Consider the following 27,772-nt stretch of genomic DNA (forward strand, 5'->3'; position numbering starts at 1 on the left):
CTTTTCAATTGATTTTTTACAAGTATATGGCAGTATAAATATATTGTGAAAAATGAGTAGACTGGGCAACCAAAAGAGTCAAGATTCCTTCTCAAAAAATGCACAGTGGTAAAGCTTGGCTTAAAGTTCAAATGCTCCTGCACCCTGCCCTGCACAATCTCTAACCAGGGGAATCTGATAAGGTAGTTGAAAGGTGATACTACCTTTGTCCCTTCACTGCAATTGAAAGCATTCCTAGCTTTCCACTGGCTAACTTGGTGTGGAGTTCTCAAGAGCATAGATTCATCCTTTTCATTATCAAAAGAAGATGCTGCTTAATTTGAGGACCCTGCTGAACAACAAAGCTCTTAGAATTGGTCACCATATCATGGTTAGAAATTTTCGGTAAGTAACAGCCAGAGATTGGGGGTCTGACTTCGGAACCGTGGTGATAAATGAAATTATATTCTGCAGAGGCTGCAGAGGAGAGCAGCCACAAAAGGCCTCTTTCTGCTGATTATAGTGCCATGTTCTACTATTGTTTGGGATAGCTGTCTCTAATTCCATCTGAGCTTTAACTTCTCAGCCCTCTGTAATCAGCTTTCATCCGAAGCTGTGGGGTAAGCTAACCGTGGCAGGTGTAACAGACCAAGTGTTCTTGACATCTTCCTGTTTGTGTATATTCAAAACGAGCAACTGGCTGAAGAAAACTAGAGGAACTAATTTGCACAGGGCCATCAGCTTGTTTTTGAGTTTGCTGGAAGACAATATAGCTCTCTAGGTGTTGGGATTTAGCAGATCTTCAAAAAACGGGCCCCAAAGTGCAACCAGATACATATTTACAATGCTGCTGCAAAGGAGCCTTATAAGTGAAGGGGAAAATGTTTTTGTTTTATTTTTTTAATTTTGAAATCCAAATTTGAAATATGTCCCTGAAATTCTTGGTGGTATGTGCAAAGGAGGCTTGTCTCCAAGGAATTCTTTATAAACACTTACAGCCTGATTACTGCCCTTCAGCGGAAAGTTGGTGAAGGTGGAGTGGGGGTATTTCAGTGGAGTAGGGGTCAGAGAGATGAGTTAGCTGGGTAAGCAAGGCCATCAGGTACAGATACTGTTGCCAGAAAGCTACTAGAAGATTTGCACGTTAACAGAAATCCCCCAGAGCCTCTTTATAAGCTAAATGAACCTCAAAACAGCCCCCTGACTTCCTAAAGGAAGTCTGGAGTTTGTTTCCACTGTTAGGAAGCCTCCCTTCTGCCTCCCTCTTTGAGTGGCCTGATAGCTCTAGGTTCTCTGCATTCCACCATTAGCACCACCTCCTTGGAGAACATGAAAGCTCTCAGAAGCCAGAGTGACGGTGTAAATGATATTGTAAATTAAGCCCAGAGTTTTAGCTCTAGGTGGCACCTCAGAGCCACTGACTAATGTCTTCTCTTATTTAATGGATAAGGGAAATGAAGCCCAGAGAGGTTATGGGGTTTAACCATTAGTGCCAGAGCTAGACCCTGTAATCCAAGTATCTGGAGAAAAGCCCAGATTTTGGTTTTAGCATGCACTGCTAGTTATATGACCTTGAGCAAGTCACTAAAATTTCCTGCCAATGTTGCCTCACCTGCACAATGGGGAAAAATAAAGAATACCTGCCCTGTCTACATCACAGGGTGCTTCAATCCTTTATTCAACAAATATTTATTGAGCACCTACTTTGTGCCACACCCTATGCATCTCTCACATGAATGGGGCTGGGGCAAAAGAATGGTGAAATCATCTCAATCATCCCAAATCCATACCTGCTAGATGAAAATATGAAAACCTTGAGTCATGCATGTTATTAGAAACTCAATAGCATAAATCTCCATTGAAAAACAGGATAGCATTGAAGTGGGTGTCTTTCTGTCCTGCTCTTTCAGCCAGCCACTCTATTTGTCAGCTAGGTGAACTCAGAATTGCTAATCTCCAATAAGACCTTCACCCTTTGGCAAAGCCCTCAAAGAGAAAAGCTTCCTGTCAACTTACCTGGATTACGCTTTTATTTGATTTTCCAACTTTTGCAGAGTTCCACCCACCCCATCTCTCTTGGGAATGAGGGAAGACTCTTGCTTGTTACAAAACATACCAAGTGAGTTAACCACTAGAGAGTAAAAGGAAATATGTGCTTAGGGTTTGGCAATCCCACAAAATAGACAGTGCTTATTCTGAACTCAACAGCTTACTAAGGCTGAGCCCATCCATGGGTCAATCATGTTTAGTCGATTATTAGTTTGTTAGTTTATTTGTTTGTTTAACAGATCAATAGGATCAGACATCAAGACTGCTGAGAAACCCCAATCTACAGGCTTTTCCTCTCACAAAGAAGGCTCTACAGCCTCTGGATAATGAGGAGTGTCCTATGATTTGTTGGCTATTAGGGAAACCACTTACAGCTTTTAAAGAAACCACTAAAAAATCTCATTCTTTGTCAGAGCAGACCAATTTGTAAGTGCAGTTCAATTTCATCTCACAAATAGAAATTTCTTCAGAGAATATTGAACTAAGCCACCCAATTCTGTGGAGGTCATGGATTGGAGCCTGAGGTGAGTGGTTTTCAGGTATTTCATTTCAGACTTCTCTAAGGGCTTACATAACTCATTATGTTCTCTCACCCCACACACATGGACACACAGACAGAGATTATAGGCCATCTGAGCTTTCTAATAAGGAGATTATTTGTATTTTGATTATTCATATTTTGTATCATAACTAAAAAGGAATGCCTTTTAAATAACCTGACTGCAGAAAACCATACAAGGCAGGAATAGAATGGAGTCATGATGTGTCCCTTGGCCAACAGTAGAATTTGGTGTGTTTTTTCTGGTTTTGTTATTTTTAGTAATTTAGTAATTTAACTTAAACAAAAGAAGTAGAGGCAGTCACAGATTTTCAACAGTTTCCAGTTTCCAGCCCTTTAATAGTGGATCTGCACAAGACTAAAACTTCATCTGAATTCCTCAATTTTCACATGAGGAGAAGTTTCACAACTTTAGAATATTGAATATCTAAAGGATTTTGGAAAGTACCTGGTCACCCAGTTATCGATGTTAATTTATACCACATGTGGGTATGTCACAATAGTGAGGACTGTTGGAAGTATATTTTTATTAATAATAAAGTAAGCAGATTTAGGAGTGATTTGTGGTGGTTTTTTTCATTCAAGTATAATAGGATCAGATTCAAGGTTACTGTGAAAACAGTCATTCTCCCTCGCATACATTTCTGTATGACTTCCTGAGAAGGAAAGAAAGGGCTGGAATTAAAACTAGGGCACTGAGAATTCAGATGGCTCTAGTATGGCTGTGGGAATATCTTGTGTTTATAAACCTCATGAGTGTTGTAGAAGACCAGGGCATTGAGAATCACTGTTTTAAGTTCACTTTCTTAATTTTTCAGATGAGGGATTGAGGCCAGAGGTAGTAAATGATCTTCCCAATATCATTGTTTATTCTTAAATAGGGGCTGAACTAGAACTGGAATTCAAACATTTCAGGCCTCTGCTCTTTTCATTCCACTGGTTTGATTACTTTGATTCCCCAAATTGATTGAGTTGGCTAAACTGCCTTTGCCCAATATCCTTTTTTAGTTATAGCCAAAATATCTCAGAAAGGAAAAAAACCAACCAAGAAAATATGCCTTAAATTTTGCATTAATCTGCAACATTAAAGGAACACAAAAATCTCAGCTATGACACATTGGCCCTCTCTTATGCCTCCAGAAGCTAAAGCCTTTATCTCAAATTCTCCATGGGGATCAAAATATCATGTAACACTGAATTTTTTCCTACTCTGGCAAATTCAGTTTCTGACTGACCACATTTTACGCTAATCAAGCACTTTCTCTTCCGATAAAATACAAACGTACCAGGGAACACATCCAGACCCCCCACATCCCCCAAAATATTTACCAGAGTTAGAAAATGAAGACTCTAGCACTGAAAGGCTCCATTCTGCCAGTAGAAAATAGTCTTCCATTTTCTAACTAGGAAGATATTTGGTTGAAGCCAGCACAAGATTCTATTATTACTTTGGCTTGTTTTATTTAGCACTGAGTGATTTGGGGTTGAGAAATCTCTGTAATTATTTTTTGCAAGGGATAAAATTAATATAAGAAACTAGTCTTGCCTTTCCCGAAAGCTCTGGCTCTAAACAGATTGTAATGAAGATCTTGATGGAAAATCTGTCCATGGTTCCCATTGGTTTTTCAACATTATTTCCTACCTATTATGTCCTGGCTGAAGAATGATAATGTGATTTGGGTCTGGTTTACCAAGCAGACTAAAATAGTGATTCTGGCTTTGATTTTGTTGCTTGTGAACTGGAGTGGGCCACCTCCAACTGTTGCATGGGGCCTTTATGAGAAATTAGTAGCCATCTTTGCCAGTGATTTTACTTGGCTAATTTGAGTATGGGTTTATTACCAAAAAGCAAGAAAATGCTCTTAAGGTCCCCTTGACATAGACCAGAAGGAAAGGGGCCTCTGGCACAGGTGTTTCAGCATAGTACAATTGTGGACTTCTACTTTTCTCTAATTTTTAAGTAGCAGAAGAAAAGGGTATGGCAGTTCCAATTCAGAGCCAAAGGGAGGTCCATGAAGAGGTAGTAAACAGGATAGAGATTTAAACTTGGACCATTGTGTTTGCTTTCCTTCCAGTGGTAAATTTTCCTGGTTAGCTCATGAGATCTATGAAAAACAGTTCTTTTTCCTAAGCAACATTTCCTGCCCCACCTACTGGGTGGATTTGAGAGTAGTAGTGACTACTCTCACAATTTTTCAATGGTGTAAACAATCTGACCCCTTTCACCACCGGTTGAGGTGCAATTAAAAAAAAAATTCCCAGTTAATCACTCAAGCCCTCACATGCTAGTATGGACAGACGTACAATATCTACTACCCCATCCCTTTTGCCCTCAAGAACCATGGTGGCTTATTGTGTCCCAAAGGGGCCCCTAAAGATGGGGAACCAAAGTATTGGTATGGTTCACTATTACTGTACTTCAGATTCTACCCTCGTGGTACTATGGGAAAACACTTGTCCCACTAGGTCCTCTCACCAGTGTTCTAGGTTTTGCATTTGACTCAGAGTGCTGTGCTTAGGATCCACACTCATATGTCCAACCATTGTTCCCAGGAGTGCAAACACAGTACCAGAGTGGTTGGGGCCTGGTGGCTTCCAGCTTTAGAGATACACTGGACCAGAACCGATTTGCATGACTCTTAGGCCTTGTGTTCATGCTTGTCCTTCCCTTGACATTAATTCTGTTTGGGGGGCCCTTTTGTCTTTTCTCATCATCACACCTTGGTCAGGACATTGGAAATCCATCACAACAAATCTCTCCAAATTCACTCCCAGAAGCCTGCTGAGTTTCTTATACTAATTGATTTACTTCTGACCTAGATATCTACTCTCCTTCCTTTACCTGTTTATTTAAGAAATAATTACTGAGTGCCTACTATATCCCAGGCACTGCAATAAGCACAGAGTCCCTGACTTCATAGATCATATGGTGCAAAGGGAAGATCAAGAGTAAGCAATAAACACACACACAAATATATATTAAGATTGTGATAATGAAGAAAATGAGCAGAACGAAGTAAAGATCTACTTAGGCACTATGGTCAGAGAAGGCACCTCACAGGAAGTGGTATTTAATCCCCAGCCTAAGGATGAGAAGCCAACACTGAGAACTGAGAGAGTGTTCTGTACAGAAATAATGATATATGAAAAAGTCCTGAGATGGGAAAACATTTGGAATATTAGGTAGTCCTTCCTTAGCACAAATTTTATTGGTCCCAATGTGTGCAAATTTCAATTACCATGGTTTAGTTAAATAAAACCAGTTCCCCCAAAATGCTGCTCAAATTTTAGTTACCGTGATATATTAATTGTGAGTGATTGCATAAAGTACAAATTTTACTGCTAGCTCTTTAGTCTGCAAATTGCTAGGTAAATTGCACATGCACATCAAGATTGGTGACCAATCTCATCATGTCTTTCAAAGTCTGTCCATTGATTATTTTTTCTTACATTGAGTATTAAGATTGTTTTGTATGGTTTAGATTGGATGGTTACTTTTATGGTCCCACACTACCATGCAAAGTGAGAACTCCCTATACAAAAAAAATAATAATTAGGACATGCTTTAAACTGGGTTTGCTAGTAAATAGAGCCTGAGGCAAAGCTTATTCACTAGTAGTTATTGGAGATGCAATCCCAGGGCAACAAGAGTGAGATTCAAACAGGATATTTGTATCTTCTTTCTACCTTTATACTCAAATCTTCTGTCAGTGGAAAAATAGAAAAAGCAACATCTAACAAGGCAATCCCAACAGCAGAACATTAACCCTAATTCTAAACTCAATCCTAATTCCACGCCACCACCAATTTAGGGAATTCTTGAGGTGTCTGAGAGCAAATTTGAGGGAGCACCAGAGACATTTTAGTTCCCTCAAACTGTGTTCTATTGGGGAAATAAGAGCTGGGAGTTAGAGCTTTTTTGAAATAGACAAAAGATGTTATTGGTCCTTCTCTTTCACCATTATTTTTCTGTGTTCTTGCAGGGAAAGAGGGGGAAATTTAGTTCCCAGCAAAATATTCCATTTCCTTCTGATTTTCATTTTTATTTCCCTAACTCAACAATAACAGCACAATTCTAAGCTTAATGAGAATCTCTTAAATGATACCTATAGCCCTGTGAGTATTCAGAATGCAGAGGATACAAAAGATCTCTTCAGGGGCTGAGAGTGGGTGAGGATACTGAATCCCTTAAATAGAGCAGCTTGGAGACTAAGATTTTGTGTGCTCCAAAATAACCAGGAATCTGAGTTTGAGTTCTAGGCAAAAAATAAGCCTTCGACACACAGGGGAACTTCTGGGGAGGATGGCAGAGTAGGTTGCTCCATGATTCACTTTTCCTCCAAAATAGTTAGTGGACAGGCAGGAATTCTCTTAAACAACTGTTCTGGGGCTCCAGAGGCCAGAGAGTACTGTACAGCTTCCAGCGAAGAGCAGGAGGAAGAGGCTGAGAAACTGTGGTACAGAACAGTGAGTAGCTCACTCCACAGTTGCTGCAGATGCCCATCTCCCACTCTTGAGGTGGGCCGCCTTGGGGTCTAGTCCTGGGCTGGCTGCTGTGGCCAAAGAGGGACCTGGACATCCTCTTCCCCAAGAACAGGGTGGAGCACAGCAGAGCACTAATCAAGCTTTTGAAAGGTAAATTCAGATCACTGGATCCTGGCTCTGAGCCACTCTTTCAGCCCACCCCCAACAGGGGTAAAGATGGTGGAGGTTTAAAGACACAGTGCCTCCCAAGGGCTGCAAGGCACAGTTTTCTGAAGGATGCCATCTGCTGGGCAGGCCAGGAATGCACACCTATGGGGACTTGTCAAAAAGGTGTCTGTTCTGACTTTCTCCCCAGTCCTCATTGCAGCTGGTCTGCCTTCCAATTGTGGGTCCCTGGCACTGTTTTAGCTGGGGAATACTGACTTGGGAAAATTCTCTCTGCATGACCTCCTCCCAAAATATGCCCTCCAGGCAAAAGCTGCTAAAGGCAATGAAGGGAGTGTTAAAAAAAATTAAGTAAATAAAAATAAAACACAACAGCTCAAGATTCCCAGAGAAGGAACAGAGGAAAGGAAACTTTCTCCTGGTGTGAAACAATTGCACAAATAGTGCAATATTAAAAATTGTACCTGTGTCCAGGACAAGAATTAGATGAAGAAGAGCTGAAAAAAATCTGACAAGTTAAACACAGGAAATTCTAAAGGTCTAGAATAAGTTGAACCAAGTGCCAAAGAAGAGCCTTAACACAAAACCAAGCAACAATAAAAACCTAGGCAAGAGAGGGAAGCTGACCTTCAGAGTAAATGCATCAAGATAATCAGATACCTAGACATCAGCAAAAAAGTACAAGCCATACTAAGAAACAGGAAGATATGGCCCAGTCAAAGGAACAAAAGAAAAAGTTGGAGGAGACACAGAACTTGTAACAACTAATCAAGATGTTCAAACAAATCTAAATCAATTCAAGGAGATGAAAAAATATGACTAAATAGATAAATGATATTAATAAGACATCAGGTGAGCACTAAGAAGAATTTGAAAGTACAAAAAGAAAACTAACAGAAATTTTAGGAATGAAAGCACAGTAGAGGAGATTTAAAATACACTACAGGCATACAGCAGCAGATTTGAACAGACAGAAGAAAAAAAATCAGTGAACTAGGAGACAGAACAATTCAAATCATACAGACTGAAGAACAGATAAAGAAAAGAATGGAAAAAAATTGAGCAGGGTCTCAGGGATTTGAGGCCAGCACAAAGCACATGAATATATGTGTTATAAGTATCCCAGAGGAGAAGAGAAGGGAAAGGGGGCAGAAAGAATGTTTGAGGAAATAATGACTGAAAATTTCCCAATTCTTATGAAAGACAAAAATATACATGTACAAGAAGTGTAACATACTCCAAACAGAAAAAAATCCTAATAGGCATACTCTGAGATACATAGTAATCAGAATGTCAAATGCCAAAGATAAAGAGAGAATCCTGAAAGCAGAAAGAGAAAAGTGATTCATAACATACAAGGGATCCACAATAAGACTAAGTGCCAATTCTCATCAGAAACCATGGAGACTAGAAGGCAGTGGTATGATATATTTAAGGTACTGAAAGAGAAAAATTGCCAGCCAAAAATTCTCTATCTGGCACAATGATCCTTCAAAAATAAGGGAGATTTAAAATATTCACAGATAAAAAGAAACAGAGAGATCATTAGCAAGAGACCTGCCCTATAAGAAATAATAAAGGGAATTTTGCAAGCTGAAAGGGAAAAACAGGAAAGAGAGGCTTAGAGTAGAGTGTATAAATGAAGATTATCAGTAAGGATAACTAAAAGGCCAAAAAGAGAGACAAAATTAAGTTATGGCATATAAAAACCAAAGGATAAAATAGTTGCATTAAGTTTTGCCTTTACAAATTAACACTAAATATTAACAGACTAAATTTCCCAATCAAAAGACACAGATTGGCAGAATGGATTAAAAAAAAATCAGTATGATCCAACCTTATGCTGTCTATAAGAGACTTACCTTAGACCCAAAGACACAAATAGGTTGAAACTGAAAGGTTGGAAAAAGATATGCCAGGCAATCAGTAACCAAAAAACAGCTAGGGTAACTATACTAATATTGGGAAAAATAAACTTTAAATACAAAACTGTTAAAAGAAAAAAGGGACACTATATGTTAATAAAAGGGGCAATACACCAAGAATAAATAACAATCATGAATATTTTTTCACCTAACCATGGTGCCCTAAAATACATGAGGTAAATACTGGCAAAACTGAAGGGAGAAATAGATGTCTCTACAATAATAGTTGGAGACTTCAGTACTCTACTCTCATCAATAGATAGAACATCTAGGCAGAGGATCGATAAGAAAACAGAGAACTTGAATAATATGATAAATAAACTCAACCTAACAGACATAAACAGATTATTGCACCTGCAAACAGCAGGATATACATTCTTCTCAAGTGCTTATTTATCATTCTCCAGAACAGACTACATGTTGGCTCACAAAACAAGTCTCAATAGCTTTAAAAAGATTTGAAATTATACAAAGCCCTTCTCTGACCATAATGGCATGAAGCTGGAAACCAATAACAGAAAACTGGAAAAATCACAAATATATCAAAGTTAAACACCCTCTTAAACAATCAATGAGTCAAATAAGAAATTTCAAGGGAAATCAGTAAATATCTTGATGCAAATGAAAACAAGAACACAACATATCCAAACTTATGGGGTGTAGCGAAGCCAGTACTGAGAGGGAAATTTATAGCCCTAAATGCTTTCATTAGAAAAAAGAAAGAGCTACAGTCAAAGACCTAACTATACACCTGGTGGAACTAGAAAAAGAACAGTAAACTAATTCCAAAGCAAGCAGAAGGAAAGAAATAATAAAGATTAGAGCCAAAATTAATAAAATTGAGCATTAAAAAGCAATAGAGAGAACAACAACACAAAAGTTGGTTCTTTGAGAAGATCAGTAAAATTGACTAATGCTTAGCTAGATTAATAAAGAAAAAGAGAGAGAAGATGCAAATAAATAAAATCACAAATGGGGGGGGCATTATTACTTACCCCAAAGAAATAAAAAGGATCATAAAAGGACACTATGAAAAACTGTATGCCAACAAATTAGACAACTTATATGGAATGGATAAATGTTAGAAACACACAAACAACCTACACTGACTCTAGAAGAAATAGATTTCAACAGACCAGTTACAAGTAAAGAGATTGAATCAGTCATCCAAAACCTCCCAACAAAGAAAAGCCCAGGACCAGATGGCTTCACAGGTGAATTCTACCAATAATTCTAAGAAGAATTAACACCAATCCTACTCAAAGTCTTCCAAAAAAATTGAAGAGAAGGGAACACCATCTGACTCATTCTATAAAGCCAATACCACCCTAATACCAAAGCCAGATAAAGACACTATACAAAAAGAAAATTACTGATCAATCTGTCTGATGAATATAGATGCAAAAATCCTCAAGAAAATATTTGCAAATCAAATCCAACAGCACATTAAAAGAATTATAAACCATGATCAAGTGGGTTTTCAATGTTATTCAATGGTAGTTCAACACAAGAAAATCAATTAATGTAATACACCACATTAACAAATTGAAGGGGAAAAACCACATGATCATCTCAATTGACGTAGGAAAGGCATTTGACAAAATCCAGCATCCTCTCTTGATAAAAGCACTTTGAAAGATAGGAATAGAAGGAATCTTCCTCATCTGATAAAGGGCATGTATGAAAAAATGCACAGCTAACATTGAACTCAATGGGGAGAAACTAAAAGCTTTCCCTCTAAGATTTGGAACAAGACAAGAATGCCCACCGTCACCACTGTTATTCAACATTGTGCTTGACATTCTAGCTGGAGCTGGTAGGCAAGGAAAAAAAATAAAAGGCATCCAAATTGGAAAGGAAGAAGTAAACCTTTCACTATTTGCAGATGACATGATCCTATACAGAGAAATTCCCGAAAAATCTACAACAAGGTTACTAGAGCTAATAAATGAGTCCAGAAAAGTTGTGGGATACAAGATCAATATGCAAAAATCAGTAGTGTTTCTATACACTAGTAATGAGCAACCTGAGGAGGAAATCAAGAAAAAATTGCATTTATAATAGCAACTGAAAGAATAAAACAGCTAGGAATAAATTTAGCCAAGGATGTAAAGGATTGTACATAGAAAACTAAAAAAACATTGTTAAAAGAAATTAAAGAAGACCTCAATAAATGGAAAGACATTCCAAGTCTATGGATTGGAGGACTAAATATTGTTAAGAAGTCAATACTAACCAAGTTGATTTACAGATTCCATTCAATCCTGATCAAACTTCTAACAGCCTATTTTGCAGAAATGGAAAAGCCAATTATCAAACTTATTTGGAAGGGTAAGGGGTCCCAAATAGCCAAAAACATCTTGAAAACCAAGAACAAAATTGGAAGACTCACATTTCCTGACTTTAAAGCATATTACAAAGTTACTGTTGTCAAAACAGCATGGTACTGGCATAGGATAGATATATTGACCAATGGAATCAAATTGAGAGTTCAGAAATAGACTCTCCTATCTGTGGCCAATTGATTTGTGACAAGGCTGCCTGGTCCACTCAACTGGGTCAGAATAGTCTCTTCAACAAATGGTGCTGAGAGAACTGGATATCCATGTGCAAAAGAATCAAAGAGGACCCCTGTCTCACACCTTACTGAATGATTAATTCATAATGGATCAAGTGCCTAAATATAAAAACCAGGACCATAAAAATCCCAGAAGAAAATGTAGGGAAGCATCTTCAAGATCTTGTGGTAGGCAATGGTTTCCTAGACTTTACATCCAAAGCACAAGCAATGAAAGAAAAAATAGGTAAATGGGACCTCCTCCAAATTAAAAACTTTTGTGCTTCAAAGGACTTTGTCAAGACAGTGAAAAGGCAACATACTCAATGGGAGAAAATATTTGGAAACCACATATCCAATAAGGCTATAATATCTAAAATATATGAAGAAACCCCATAACTCAACAATAAAAAGACAAACAACCCAATTAAAATATGGGCAAAAGACTTGAATAGACATTTTTCTAAAGAGGAGATACAAATGGTTAAAAAGCACATGAGAAGATCCTCAACATCACTAGCTATTAGGAAATGCAAATTTAAATCCCAATGAGACATCATTTCACACTTAATAGAATGGCCACTATTAAAAAAAAAAAAAAACTACGAGTGTTGGAGAGAATGTGGAGAAGCAGGAACACTTATTGTTGGTGGGAATGTAAAATGGTGCAGTCACTGTGGAAGACCATTTCACTGTTCCTCAGAAAGCTAAGCTTAGAAATGCCATATGATCTGGCAATCCTGCTACTAGGTATATACCTAGAAGAACTGAAAGCAAGAACTTGAACAGATATTTGCACGCCGATGTTCATAGCAGCATTATTCACAATTGCCAAAAGATGGAAGCAACCCTAGTGTCCATCAACTAATGAATGGATAAACAAAATGTGGTATATATACATATGTATGATGGAATATTATTCAGCCATAAGAAGGAATGAAGTCCTGATGCATGCGACAACATGGATGAACCTTGAGGACATTATGTTGAGTGAAATAAGTCAGACACAAAAGGACACATATTGTATGGTCTCACTGATATGAGCTAATCATAATATGCAAACTCAAAGAGTTAGCATCTAGCATATAGGTTACCAGGGGGAAAATAGGGTGGAGAATGGGGAGCTGATGCTTAATTTGTACAGAATTTATATTTAGGTTGATTGTAGATGTTTGGAAATGGATAGTGGTGATGGTAGCACATTATTATGAGTGTAATTAAGAACGTTGAATTATGTTTTTGAGCATGGCTGAAAGGGGAAGTTTTGGGTTGTATATGTTACTAGAAAGAAAGTTAGAAGATAAAACATGGGACTGTATAACACAGTGAACCCTGTTGTGGACCATGGACTGTGGTTAATAGTAGAAATATAAAGATGTTCTTTCATGAATTATAACAAGCATACAACACTTTACAAGGTGTTAATAGGATGGTATATGGGAAAAAATACACCTAATGTAAACTATGGACCATAGTTAACAGTAATATTTAATATTCTTTCATCAACTGTAACAAAGTTACCACACATGCAAAGTGTCAACAATAGGAGGGTATATAGGAACGTTATAATTTTTGGAACGTTATAATTTTTATATGACTTTTCTGTAAACCTACAACTTCTCTAAGTTAAAAAATAAATAACAATGATTTAAAGAAAAAAACCAATAGGCTAAGTGAAAGAAAACAGACATAAAGTACTACATATTGTATGAATCCATTTACATAAAATGTAAATATAAATAAATCTATAGAGACAGAATTAGATTAGTTGTTATATAGGGCTGGGGAAAAATAGAGGAATTGAGAGGTGACTACTAATGGGTATGAGGTTTTTATTTCATGGAGTAATAAACATGTTCTAAAATTGATGTGGGGATGAATGCACAACTCTGTGATTATACTAAAAGCCATCGATTGTACACTTTCGATGGAGTGTATGGTATGTGACTATGTCTCAATAAAGCTGCTTAAAAAACAAGGCCTCAAAATTAGCTCATGAGTTATTTTTCCTGCTGTTGTTGGATGTTTCACAAATTCCTTGATACCTAGGGAGTGGGGTTTTCCAGCAAAGTATTCTTCCCCTTTTAAAATAATGTTGGGGGAAGTTTTAATATGGAGTCAAGAAAAATGATCATCTGTGATTTTCTGTTGCTTGGATCTTATTCCAGAAGAAAACTTATTTTCAAAGCTGCCCTAAATGTGAATTGGGAAAGATGAAGCTACCATGCCTCCATTCCAAGGTAGACATTTTCAACCTGTGCCACAGATCCCCAGAAGAAAGCTCCAACTGACACAGAAAAATTAATGAATATGAGTCAAAGGGCTTACTTTTCAATATTGCTTACATATTTCAATGATTGCTTAATATCACCATTAATTAATATTATCAGCCCATACACATAATAAAAATATCTATGCAAATACCCATTTCCTGTCTAAATGCCACTGTTACTAAATGGCATATTACTGCAATTGAGATCTTTTCTTTTAATTTTGGAAAAACAATTTAATGGATTATAAATATATTAAGAAGTGTAGAAAATTTTAGATTCCTTTTAGTTGAACATAGTGCTTTAAGTCACTGAATGATTACATGGATGAATATGAGAGTGCATATAGCTATCAAATTTGAAAAAGATAATCATGTTTAGTTACAAACTAATGAATATTCAATTAACTCCCAGGAATTCAACTACTTTCGATAAAAAATACATATAAAATGAAGGTTACTTAATTTGGCTGACTATGCAATAAGATTATGATTCTAGGACTGATTATTTCATTCTCCTTGAGTGGTCTCATACTGCTGTTTTCTCAGAGGACTTAAGTATTTAACAGATTTTGCGTGTTTTAGGAGGCATTTAAATCTTTAAATTTTACTGTGAGAAAAGTAATTCCTAAGGGATCAGCTATAGATAGCCATCCCATTTCCTTCAACTCCATCTCAACCTTTTAAATACATCATTATCCCAGATCCCAAAATCTGTCTAGAACTCTCTAGGTTGAAGTAGGAATCACAATCCTATAATTCTCAATCTGTTGGAAATCATAGTAATGGGATGGGGATATATCTTGAACTAGAAGTACTCATGGACCTGGAAAAGTGAAAATTTCCTCAATGGGGATGGGATATATGCAATTGAGATCTTGGTCACAGTTTTGTAAGCTTTTTACCAGGGTTCCAGTAAGGAAGAAAATGAAGGACTGTTCTAGAAACTTCTTTAGCCAGCAAAATATTTTCATGTATTTACAAAATCGTTTTAAGAATATTTGGTTCTTCTATGTCTAAATGTTTTAATTTATATTTTTGTGTATGCTTGTTATGCACATAATCTATTAGTATCATAGCACGAATATTCTAAATAACTAAACATACATTGTGAATCCATGATCAAAATTTTTTACTGTTAGAGGTATGTAATAAAAAAATTGGAGGCTGCTGCTTTAAAGAAATTTCCATTTGGAGAGTCTATGGTTCACACATTTTTAAAAGTTGAAGACAATGTACATCTTTGAACATTTTGATCCACACACAAGCTGAAAACATTAATTTCTATTTGGAGTTGTATACATCATTAATGTCTTGCATTTTATCAATCAAGCAACCAATTAACAAACCAACCCCTAAATCCTTGATCCTTGTGGAAGTTCCCTTCCTTACTAACTAGAATCTCTAAAGGGCTTAATCTCACAAAAGGTCTACTGAAAAAAATCAGTTCACCTACTGAATGCTAAATGAGCCAATAAACTCTGCCATAAAGTTGAATATTTAGTAAAATTTCAGTGTGTCTAAGTTATTTGACATCATGCAGTGGAAACAGCACAAATTGAGTGAATTTGTCATTTTTCTAGAAAACATCTGATCTCGTCATCACTGCAAAAAGGCATACATAAATCCCACCACAGGATTTACTCTTCATCTTAAGTAGACCAAGCTCTCTTCTTAAGCTAGAATTCATTTTGTGACAGCCATTTTACTCCTAGTAAAATTAACCTCTAATACATGTGATGAGTTGCAGTTGGTCCTTTGTTACATATAATTTCTAATGGCATACAGTACTAATTATTGTCACATAGAGATAACACTGTGAATACAGAAGGAATAAATGTTTGTTTTATAGAGTGATTACCCCAACTGTTCTGGTTTGCTAATGCTGCCAGAATGCAAAACACCAGAAATGGACTGTCTTTTATAAAGGGGGTTTATTTGGTTACACAGTTACAGTCTTAAGGCCATAAAATGTCCATCAACAAAGGGCACCTTCACTGGAGGATGGTCAATGGTGTCTGGAAAACCTCTGTTAGCTGGGAAGGCACGTGGCTGGTGTCTGCTCCAGAGTTCTGGTTTCAAAATGGCTTTCTCCCAGGACGTTCCTCTCTAGGCTGCAGTTCCGCAAAAAATGTCACTCTCAGTTGCTCTTGGGGTGTTTGTCCTCTCTTAGCTTCTCCGGAGCAAGAGTCTGCTTTCAACGGCCGTCTTCAAAATGTCTGTCTCAGCTCCAGCTAGCTGTGAGCTCCTTCTGTCTAAGCTTTTATAGGGCTCCAGTCAACTAATAAAGGCCCAAGCTGAATGGGTGAGGGCACGCCTCTATGGAAATTATCCGATCAGAGTTATCACCTACAAATGGGTGGGTCGCATCTCCATAGACACTGAACCAATAATAGGTTCCAACCCAATCCACACTAATATGTCTGCCCCCACAAGAATGCATTAAAGAATATGGCTTTTTCTGGGGGACATAAATATACAAAATGGCACACCAGCTAACAATTATTATCATCACAATGTAACAGAATGTTAAAATGGGACTCTTTCCTTCTCAGTTTCTGCCCAGGCCCAGTAGACACCAACTCTTCCCTCATTCCAAAGTGAGATGCTAGACCACTAAAAATTAAAACAGGTCTTATGAAGGAGACAGACAAGAATAAGTTTTGCGACCCATTGATGACCACCTCCAGCATATAAAATGGGTTGGATAAACCAAGAGGGTGGTTGGAGATAAAAAAAAAAAGATATTTGGAGATTGTTGCCATTGTGTGAAGTAACCCCCATGGAGGGAATTCTCTTCTTTCACTTCCAGCCTAGGGAATGTGGCTCCGATGGGACCAGTCTCTTATATGGGAGGGCTCTGGGACACAGTAAACTGATGTCAGACCTATACCTGAGAAATCTAAAATCAGAGAGATTGGCTGGCTAGCTGTTCTGATGGAAGAACAAGAGAGGAAGCTATACTGGGGTACACCTGACTCTTCTCAGAGCAAAGAACATGGAGGACTTCCCATGAATCAGTATGGAATGAGAAAGAAACTTAGCATGGCATTGTTTCAGATAATGCCCAGACACCTCCTGGAGTGGGAGTGGGTGGGCAGGGGAGAATTCAGCAAAATGAGGCTGAATGTTTTTCCTTGGATACCAGGGGAAATGCAATTGCTTGCACTAAAGACTGCCATAAGAAATTCCTAGAAATGAGGGAGTTCTCCAAATGACCCCCAAAAGCACCCCACAAAAGAGTCAGCCTCAAACAGCTATACCAGTGCTAAGTTGCTAGAACAGAGCCAGATTTTCCCTAGCCGTTGACTTCTCACTTTCCTTTGGCTTTAACTTTGGAGGAACTGAAGGCAGGGAAACAGAGGAAACAGTTCATAACCATTACAACAGTTCATAACAGTTCACTCCTGTAGAGTAGGCCAGCTTGAAGCAGGCCTGAGCTGGGCACGGAAAAACTTTAATGTGGAATAAATTTCTTACATTTTTAAAAAATAATCATCATAATCATTATTGTTATTATCATTATTATTATACTTGACTGGAAACAATTATTTTACTAAGAGTCTTGGAGGGAGTAAAGAAGCAGAGGACTTTTTTATTTTCTGAAAGTTACTAGAAAAGCCACAGGGCCCATTGTATTTTCATCCACCAACAAGAAAAGAACAAGTCTCCCAGACTGGAGTTAAAGGGTAGTAGGAGAAAAAGAATGAAATTGTTTTCTCTTGAACCTTACAAATTCTGCTCGTTCAATCTAATGATTTCAATAATAGCTAAAATTTATCAAGTGCTTATTATATGCCGGATGCTGTCTGCTTTACATGTATTAAATTATTTCCTCCTCATGATAAGCCTATAAGATTGTTATACTTTTTTAAATGAGAAATTTTGGCACAAAGAGAGGTTAAGTAACTTGCCCAAGTTTGCACGACTAGTAAATAGCAAAGTTAGTCATGCAAATAAGAATTTGCTTTCTACTATTTCATGCAAATAAGAATTCAATCCCTTTCCTCAAATTCTTTTTTTCTCTAAACAACCCAAATGCTGGATATATAACATGTAAACCATGGCCCTAGCAATTTCAAAGCCTCAATACTTTGTAGAGACACCTGGCACTACGTGTGTTTGGCTATGTTTTCTTTCAATATATAATAAAACAATGAATCACCATGTACATTTTTTTTTCTGAAATACAAATTTCTTCTTTCTTTTTTCATAGGTGTGGACAAACCCTACAAAATAACTTACAGCTGAAGGGTCGAGACCTCCTCACTCTGAAGAATTTTACAGGAGAAGAAATTAAGTATATGCTATGGCTATCAGCAGATCTGAAATTCAGGATAAAACAGAAAAGAGAAGTATGTAGCATTTTCATCTCACCTTCCATTACTACCATTCAGCCTTTTCAAAGATAGACTTCCCAAAGAAAGAGGGGGAAGAAGGCATTAAAATTCCTAGACAGTAGTTAAGTAATGAAACCACACAGTCAAGGCAATTGATTATCACCGAGTGCATACAAAGAAGCATAAACATCAGTTATTCAATTACAAGACATTGCACTTCTTTCATGTGGAATGCTGAAATTCATTATTAACTGGATCAGAATCTAAGGAATTATATGCCTGGAAAGATTTTATTTTTACAACTCCTTTCTTTTCTCTGTGTGTTTTCCATCAAGTTAAAAATAAGTGTGGTACATTTTTCTAGCAACATATTTCAGTTTTGGATGCATATCAGATATATGATCATTAGGATAATGTCAAAAAAATCACAGTGATGTGACAGTGTTTTAAAAACATTTAGATTAGCAAAGGAATAATTAAATGGTAGCCAAGTAGGAGAAGAGATGAGGTATGGTACTTAGCTCTAAGCCTTGTTTTGCATCTTGAGCAATTTATGTTTGAAGCGCCCTTAATTAATGCAGTGACTTCGTTTGGGCTGCTTAGCTGTGAAAGCATTTTTGTATTCCAAGCTTGTTCAAAAGGGTTTTAAAGAGTAGGTTTCCGGTTGAGAAAGTTTTTCATGTCCTTGATTTTCTTATCTAGTTGGCTAGCTCTCCAAGCTCCTAAGAACAAACTGAAGACAGGAGTCACCCCAACTGCTATGGTTTGACATTCCTAAAGAAGACCTGAAATGAGGAGAAGATGTTCCTCAGATCCCAGACCTTTGTTCTTCACACTTTGTTTGTGAGGATGGTTAGCTGGCAGGAATTTATTTGCTCTGGAGCCCATCCTTCCAGAAGTCCATCTACAGAAGAGGAAGGAGGAAGAGTTCCACTCTAACCCCAAAATCTCCGGATTGTTTCCAAAGAACTTCCAGAAACAAAGCCTTTGTATTCCCACAAGAATGCATGACAAAAGCATAGCTGAAACTCTTGGGCTTCGTCAGCAACCTAAACAGGACTCTTAATTCCCCATGTTGTGATAGATTAGCACACTCCTAGCTGAGAAAACACCTCCAAATCGAGCTTCTTCAAGGTCATTCAAAACTGAATGGGCATTTCAATGTAATTAAGCAAGATGATGTTTGGTTCTGGTATAAAATATTTCTATACTTTGGAACAAGTGCTCAGGTTGAACCTAGGTTGAACTAATAAGACTTAAATACATGTCAATAAGCTGAGGGAGTTACTGTTCCCTTTCCCCATTTAACATGTGAAAACGCTTTAATTTCACTTTTTAAATAATCTTTTGAACACTTATTTGAAAGAGAGGAAAAAGCAGTAATGGTATATTCTACATTTTCTAATGTAAAGAATGAGTATTGAAACATAATCCTTGATATTGGATATAAAATATATTTTTCATTTTAATTTTATCCTTGTGCTTGATTTTCAGTATTTGCCTTTATTGCAAGGAAAGTCCTTAGGCATGATTTTTGAGAAAAGAAGTACTCGAACAAGATTGTCCACAGAAACAGGTGAGTTCATGGACAAAGCTGCACTTGTATTGAAGAGGGACTTAAGGGTGAGGATCTGGGAGGAGGAGCCAACCCAATGGAGGGATTTGTCTCTTTTGCAACCATAAAGAGGAACATTGTCCCTGGGAGTAGCGGTGCAAGCTATTGCTCTTTCCAATTCTCATAAAATCTGCAAGAAGGAAGATTGTCTTCCTCAGTAAGAATCCCATGAGGATTTGAGTAGAAGTCCCAAATAATTCTTCATGTTAGGTACAAAATGTAAGTGGGCACAAATTCTCAGACCTCATACTTGTGTAGGCAAGAAACATGTCTATTTTTCTAACTTTTTCTGTGCGTCCCTATGCCAGTTTGGATGTAATATGTCCCCCAAAACGCCATGTTCTTTGATGCAATCTTGTGGGGGCAGACGTATTTAGTCTTGATTAGGTTGGAACCTTTGGATTGGGTTGTTTCCATGAGATGTGACCCAACCAACTGTAGGTGATAACTCGGATTAGATTATTTCCATGGAGGTGTGGCCTCGCCCATTCAACATGGGTCTTGATTAGTTTACTGGAGTACTTTAAAAAGAGCCACACAGGCCCAGATGCCAGAGCAGCTTAGAGAGACATTTTGAAGATGGCCGTTGAAAGCTGATGCTGACATTTTGAAGAATGCTATTTTGAAACGCAACCTAGGAGCAAGCAGACGCCAGCCACGTGCCTTCTCAGCTAACAGAGGTTTTCCGGATACCAATGGCTTTTCTCCGTTGAAGGTACTCTATTGTTGATGCCTTCATTTGGACATTTTCATGGCCTTCAGACTGTAACTTTGTAAGCAAATAAACCCCCTTTATAAAAGCCACTCCATGTCTGGTATTTTGCATAATGGCAACATTAGCAAACCTGAATATTCCCCATTCTGCCTTGTGGTAGAAACCTAATCTCTGCAACTTTTGGCAATCCTCCATCATCTTAGGGTTTCCTTGGTTATCCAGGGGGTTTCCTTGGTTATCCAGGGTCCCTTTGCCCACTCAAGGCTAAGTCCTGGAAGGTATGTGAATGTCAGGACATCTGGGGGTGAGGGTAGGGATCTGCCCCTTGGTCTCAGAACATCATCATCAATCTTCCAGGCTGAAGAAATCTTCTGGGGCTTCTGTATTGCCATTGGGTCTTGTCTATCTCCTACTTACCATGGGGATTGCATCACTCTGATCACAAGACCCAAGACCTCTCCTGAGTTGGCACTCTCAACCTCTTGTCAGCTTTCCAAGACCCTCTAGGCACAGTGATACTGCAAGGCCATCTCTATTGTTCCTTCCTCATGCTGCGTTCCAGGGAGCTCTATAATATTTGCTGCCTCTTAGAGCCCTACCTTAAAAGCAAGACAGCTCTGGAGTCCCCCAAACTCTTCTGTGATTTCCATCATGCTCTTCCCATCTCATAACTTGGCCTAGAGGACAGACAGCAGGTTACAGTGTCAAAAATCCATCAATTTCTATTTCTGCTGCTTCTCATCTCTCGCTCTCCTTCTTCCCCTTCCCATTCCCAGGATTGGAGGCTGGGTAACGAAGCAGCAGGAAAAACTGGCTTTGGTTATCCATGTATTTTCCAAATCTATTGTTTGTGCCCAGAATCCCAGGCTCTTGAAACTCAAATTCTCTTTTTTTCTAAAACTGTTATCTCTGCCATTAGTTTCAAAATTAGTCTGTTTTGAAGCTCATCAGTCACAAATTGGCCCTTTTTTTTCTCTATATATTTCTGCCCTCTCAGACCTCCCTTGCATCAATAATATGACTGACCAAATGGGCAAACGGACAGAGTTAAGGAGGAAGTGCCACAAACAAAATTCACTGGTTGATTCTTCAAACATCTTATTCTACCTTACAAATATTAGAGCGTTCTAGGGCTTAGAAACAGCCAACGACTGCATGCAATTTCCCCTTGTAACAATCAGTAATGAGGGTCCTCAAATAGATAATAAAAATAAAGTTCAGGGAGATTAAATGACTTAGATAAGTTTACAAAATTAATAAAAAGAGCACCAGAATTCAGATCTCAATTGCAGTGTTCTTACTAATGTGCTCTCCTTGTACCTTGGGAGATGGAAGGAGGAAGAGGGGAATATGTAAGGTGTCACCTAGTCTTTCAAGTCCTAGGAAGAAAACAGATGAGAACATTCTGCTCCTTAATGCTAGTGTCCAATAAACAATCATGCTGACATCTTACATATAGTAGGGGAAAAAGGAATCTTGAATAAGCCAGTAAGTGATTTTCAAATTCTGTTCCCTTCCAACACTGGTCTTCTGTGAGTAGGGCAGAATTTTATTTTATTATTTTTTTTTTACCATCAGTACTTGAGAGATGGTCTTTTTTTTAAAAAAAAAAACATTTTAAATTGTGAAATATAACGTATGCAGAAAAGTGATACATTTCAAAGTACAGTTTGACAAGTAGTTATAGAGCAAATTTCAAAGTACATTATGGGTTACAGTTCCACAATTTCAGGTATTTCCTTCTGTCTTTTTTGAAGTCACCAAAGAATTGATTAATAGTAGAAATGTCTCAATTTTAAGGCTTTTTAAATGAATTTTTCTTCATTGTTGGTGTTTTCTATCACTTTTCTCTGTTCAAATGTTACATTTGATATCAGATCACTCTGAATAATTTAACAGTTTCACTATTAACATATAATGTGGTAGTTAAGCTATTAATTAAAACAATAGCTATGAGTTAATAAGCTCTCAGGGGCAGACTCTATGCCAAGTGCTCTACATTAATTATGTGGATTATCTCACTTAATCCTCAGGACAAATCTACCAGGGAGAGACCATTGAGGAAAACAGGCTGAAACAGGTTCAAGCAAATGGCCCAAGGACACACAGCTAATAAATGGCAGACCCAGGATGGGAAGCTAGTATTAAATGCATATTTTAAATATCTAATTTAATTCAGACATGTAATAGTCACTTTTTATTCTAGTAAAATTGCTTCTAGATGTGACATTACCCATTTAATTAGATGATGGTGTTCTGTAAAGAGGTGCTCTGAAACGTGAACAAAATTGCCAACCATAGCAACAGATACATGAGAAATGGAACATATAATCATATAAACTTATGGTTTACATAGCATTCATCATTATCCTCAATGCATACCCATGGGTTTAACTGCATATGGCATCCTGCCAAACTCAACTGTAGGAGAATAAGTCAGATTGAGTAGGTGCCCTAAATACTTACAGAAGCAGTAAACCCCAACCAAAAACATGGCAGAGCATTTTTATTGTATACATATACATCTTAACAGCTGTGCCTTGGTGAAATTTTACCATCAAAACCTGTTACCTTGGTGTTTAGAATGAAAATAAGATGTAATCATTACTGTCTGTTACTGCCAGACACTGGGATGGGATGGTCCTCATGGGACAATACTTGAGAATTCCATCCCAAGCATGAGTTTCAGAGATACAGAAGTATTTCCAGTTATCTCAATGGGTAGAATAAATTTCTCCACCTAACTTAAACCATGTTAATTGTTTATGTAACATTTTTATTATTAAAGTCTCATACACTCACAGAAAAGTAAACAAATCATTAAATATATAGTTCAATGAATTCTAAAAAAGTGAACACAACCATATGACTAACACCCAGATAAACAGAAAGTTTCTCAGAAACTTTCCCAGAAGACCCATCTTGTAACTCCTTCCACTCACTACTTCCTCCATCCGAGAGCAATCATTATCCTGGCTTGTAACATCATGGATTAGTTTTGCCTCTTTTCAAACTTTATATAAATAGAATCATTCAGCATGCACTCTTTTGTGTCTGGCTTCTTTCGCTCAGAATTATGTTTGTGTGATGTATTAATGTTGTTGTGTGTGTAGTTGTAGATCATTCATTCCTAACCCACTCTTTGTGCATGCTTGACTGACAAACCTTGCAATGCTCCTGTGCGTCTACTGATGATTATGTTCTTTTATTGCAAATTAATTGAGCAGAGACACGGGTACATTTATTAATCTCAGTAAGTGCAGTAGCTGATAAAACACGCACAGAGCATCCTAAGAGACTGTTCTTTTCATTTTTTTAACATTGGTATTTCACCTTGAAGTTTAACTAGAAGCTGGTGCTTAAGAAGCTGTATCAAATTCATCATCTTGTAAAGATGTCCATATAAAAATTGTGATACTATTCCGCAGGCATGGAAGTCAAGCACAGAGAGGTTAATGGCTGCCTGGGTTCTATCAGCAAGTGCCCTCGGATCCTTCATATTTCCAGTGAATGAATTCCATTTATACCCTTTCTTCCAAAACTTGCAGGAATCTGTGCGGAAATGAAAGAGCAAAATAAGATTCATTTTTATCTTCCCAAAGATAAATTAAGAAATTAATAGGACAAGCCCTTTGTTCAAAAAATATCTGATGTGAAAGCATAAACAAATGAAACAGATAAAAGCAGACTCCTCTGGATTAAGGGTGAAGAGAAAATGGAGACGCATCCCTCTATCCTCCTCTCTTCAGCAGCGGCAGCTCCTGGGTGCCTTCTCAGAATCTCTGGTGCCCTCCTGTAGCACTTATCACCATCCAGTCTGATAAACTGGGGAATGCTTGACTTGTGCTTTTGGACTGGGGTCTGAGACTTCTTTTTGATCGGTGACAAAAATTGCAGTTGCAATTCTTTCTCACAGGCAATGTTCCACCATTTTATCTCTTTCAAGATGGCCAAAGGCTTTGACTCCTACTTGTTAACATTCTCTGTGACTCTGCGTCCTATTCCCACCTCAGAAGTCCGGGTCCTATGTAAATCTTGTTCATGGCACAAAGAGGGAAACGAAAGGGCAGCAGACTAATCCTGTGTTATTACCAGCAAAAGGACTTCTAGTCAAAGAAACAATGTGACTTGGAGGTCTTAAACATTGTTTGAAATCTTATGAGCATCTAATATGCAATATATTTAATTTACTTACTTAGTTTATAGCTGTTTCTCCCCACTGGAGTGTAAACTCCACGCAGACAGGGACTTGTGTCCTGTTGTTTACATGCTTTCCCTGGTGCCTAAAACAGGAACTGTTGTGGTCACTTTTTTAAAGATGAAATGGACCCCACACTCAAAATTTGGTTTGGATGTTGAGACTGATGACATTAAACGTGCATCAAGAAGGCATGAAAATGTTTATTTCTCAGGTAATGAAGCTTTCTTGGGAGAGCAGGGCAGGCTTTCAAGCTGGTCTAAAAATGGCCAGTGGTTAGGGAGAGGTTGAGGCTTCCTATGCAAGGGCTGGGGCTTGTGTGGTGTGAACCTCCTGCTAGTGCCAAAAGGAGGGAGCATCTGGGCTTTCTTATCAGCTTGTCCAGATGTGGGGCATAAAGGGTAATGGGAATGGTGGTCTTGAAAGCCATCAGCAAACATCAAAAATGGAGTCAGCCTCCTTATTTTAGTACCCGTGGCAAGTAGGATTGTTTGGGTGTTTTATATTCTAAGACTTCTCTGACTCTACCTGAGACCTAGAGCATCAGATCCATAAGGGATCTTAGGGCCCTTGGCAAATTGCCTTATTTACTAGATGAAAATTAAGTTCAGTTCTACTACGGTTGTAAGTTGACTGAGGGGCTGGCACCCATATGGCAAGGCCTGAGGCTAAAGAGACTTAACAACAATCTTGCACAATTTCTTAGTCTCTTTGACTCTCAGAACCCCTCTCTATAAGATGCTGATGATAGTATCTACAATATGCTTTGTTGGAGAGAGAGATTCAATGGAAGGGTGTTTATAATAAAGTACCAGCCCATGGTAGTCATTGCTAGAGTCAGGACACGGTGGCCTCTAGCTATCAACACATTTAGTCTGGGCATATTTAAGAAAACACTTAAATATAACCTAGGTAGAATACAATTATTTTCATTTTACACAGTAACAAAAACAAGGACTACTGTTTTGTTATTGAACTTTTTAAAATTTTTACTTTTTATTATTAAAGTTTTCAATCAAAAGTAAATGATTACCATAATGAGCAAGCACCCCAATACCTCTTACGTTGACCTAACAATTTACTATGTTGCCTTCCTTGATTGATTGAGTTTTGTTCCTGAAGAATTTTAAAGTAAATTAAAATTAAAGCTTATAATGACACTTAATACCTAAATATATCAGTATACCTCTTTTTAAAAAATAAGAATATTTTCCAATATCATTATAATACCTAACAAAAATAATTTCTTAATATCATTTAATACAAGTCCGTATTCAAATTGCATTATTCAAATTGTGTTAAGGCCTTGGCGAGGTGTTTCAGAACTTGGGTCAAATTCCCCTTAATGGGGAATTGTTTCCCACTTCAGTTCTTTTTTCCAAATACTTCTTTATCTTTTTCTTCTATTGCAGGCTTTGCACTTCTGGGAGGACACCCTTGTTTTCTCACCACACAAGATATTCATTTGGGTGTGAATGAAAGTCTCACCGACACGGCCCGGTTTGTAAATCTTTTCTCCTCTAATCTGGTGGACAAATTTCAAAAAGAAAGCATACATATCTTTAAACAAAGGTTTTCCCTCTCAGTGTCCTTTGTACCTTTCTCTCTTTCTCCTCTTTGCAGTACCAGATGTTCTGAATCCCTCTCCCTTATCCTCTGACCCCTTTCTATGAGTTATGGTAATTTTTTCTTAGCAATATGAAGCTTCGGTCCCAAATCTAATACTCAGAGTTTCTCATCTGATCAGGATTCTGATTAGAAAATTTTGAACCTAGGGAAACCTGAATAATCAAGTATGACTCTAACATTTTAAAGTTGAGGAGATGGAGGTCCAGGGAAATTGACTTACTCAGTGATTCATAACTAGTTACTATCAGAGCAGGTAATTATAATATTAATAGCTAACATTTATTAAGCATTTATTATATGCCAGGCATTTTCTAAGTGCTTTCCTCATTTAATCCTTATAACAATACAAACAGACTGGCACAAAGAGGTGAAATAATTTAGGAACATACTAGCTCCTATAACACAAAATCTCAAAATGTCAATAGCTTAACACAATGCAGATGTCCCTGATTGTTGAGAAAGAAGAACAGATTATTTATGTGGTCATTTAGGGCGTCCCACTGGGAACAGCTCTGCCATCTTCAATACGTGGCCTCCAATGTCGCTCTGGGTGTAAACATCCAGCCAGGAGCTAGGGAAAGAGAGTATGAAGAAGGCATACCTGTTTCAAAGCCACCTTAGCCGGGAAGTGGCATGTGTCACTTCCACTCACATTCCACTGGTAAGAACTAGTCGTTCACCCCTACCTAGATGAAAGGGGAGATGGGAAAAGGCTCTTAACCACTATATTATAGTGAAAAACTGAAATATAGGCTTCCTGACTCCCCTGCAATGCTCTTTCCACTATAGCATGTCTGACTGAGAAATTCGGAGCAAATGTCTTTGTTAAATATTTTGTCCTCGACAAAGAAGACTAATGATTTTTTTTCTGAATATCGTGTGCCATAAAGTAACTCTTTGGAGACACTGGCTGCTTTTTAAAGCAGCTACTCTAGTATATATTAAAGAATATGCCTCATCTGAATTACTGAAGTGATTTCAAATAACTTGTCTTTAAACCTTTTAGTTATGTTATGTCAGATGAGACAGTGTTAGTATTTAGAAGTGTTGTGTTCATCTTTTGGATGCCAGGCACAATAAGAATAAACATGAATCATTTTTTCTTCCAAATATACTGCCATTGACTGGGATTACATTTGCCTAATAATTCTGCTTCTACAAGAGTGAAATATACTTTATTCAAGAACAAATATCACAAACGTAGTGTTCCGGTTTGCTAAAGCGGCCATTATGCAAAATACCAGAAATGGATTGGTTTTTACAAAGGGGGTTTATGTGGTTACACAG

General features: G+C 37.7%; 1 protein-coding gene across 1 annotated transcript in view; it reads left to right on the forward strand.

The window, feature by feature from the left end:
- Positions 1-218: 218 nt before the first annotated feature.
- Positions 219-27,772, forward strand: part of OTC (ornithine transcarbamylase) — a 102,108-nt gene continuing 74,554 nt past the window's right edge. Inside the window, exons 1-4 of the mRNA XM_037821459.1 lie at positions 219-384; positions 18,205-18,343; positions 19,823-19,904; positions 26,269-26,356. Coding sequence (XP_037677387.1) covers positions 308-384; positions 18,205-18,343; positions 19,823-19,904; positions 26,269-26,356 — 386 coding nt within the window. The 5' untranslated portion in view covers positions 219-307. The remainder of the gene's footprint in view (positions 385-18,204; positions 18,344-19,822; positions 19,905-26,268; positions 26,357-27,772) is intronic.

The sequence above is a fragment of the Choloepus didactylus genome, chromosome X (genome assembly GCF_015220235.1).
Source record: "Choloepus didactylus isolate mChoDid1 chromosome X, mChoDid1.pri, whole genome shotgun sequence".
In the NCBI taxonomy this organism is placed as follows: domain Eukaryota; kingdom Metazoa; phylum Chordata; class Mammalia; order Pilosa; family Megalonychidae; genus Choloepus; species Choloepus didactylus.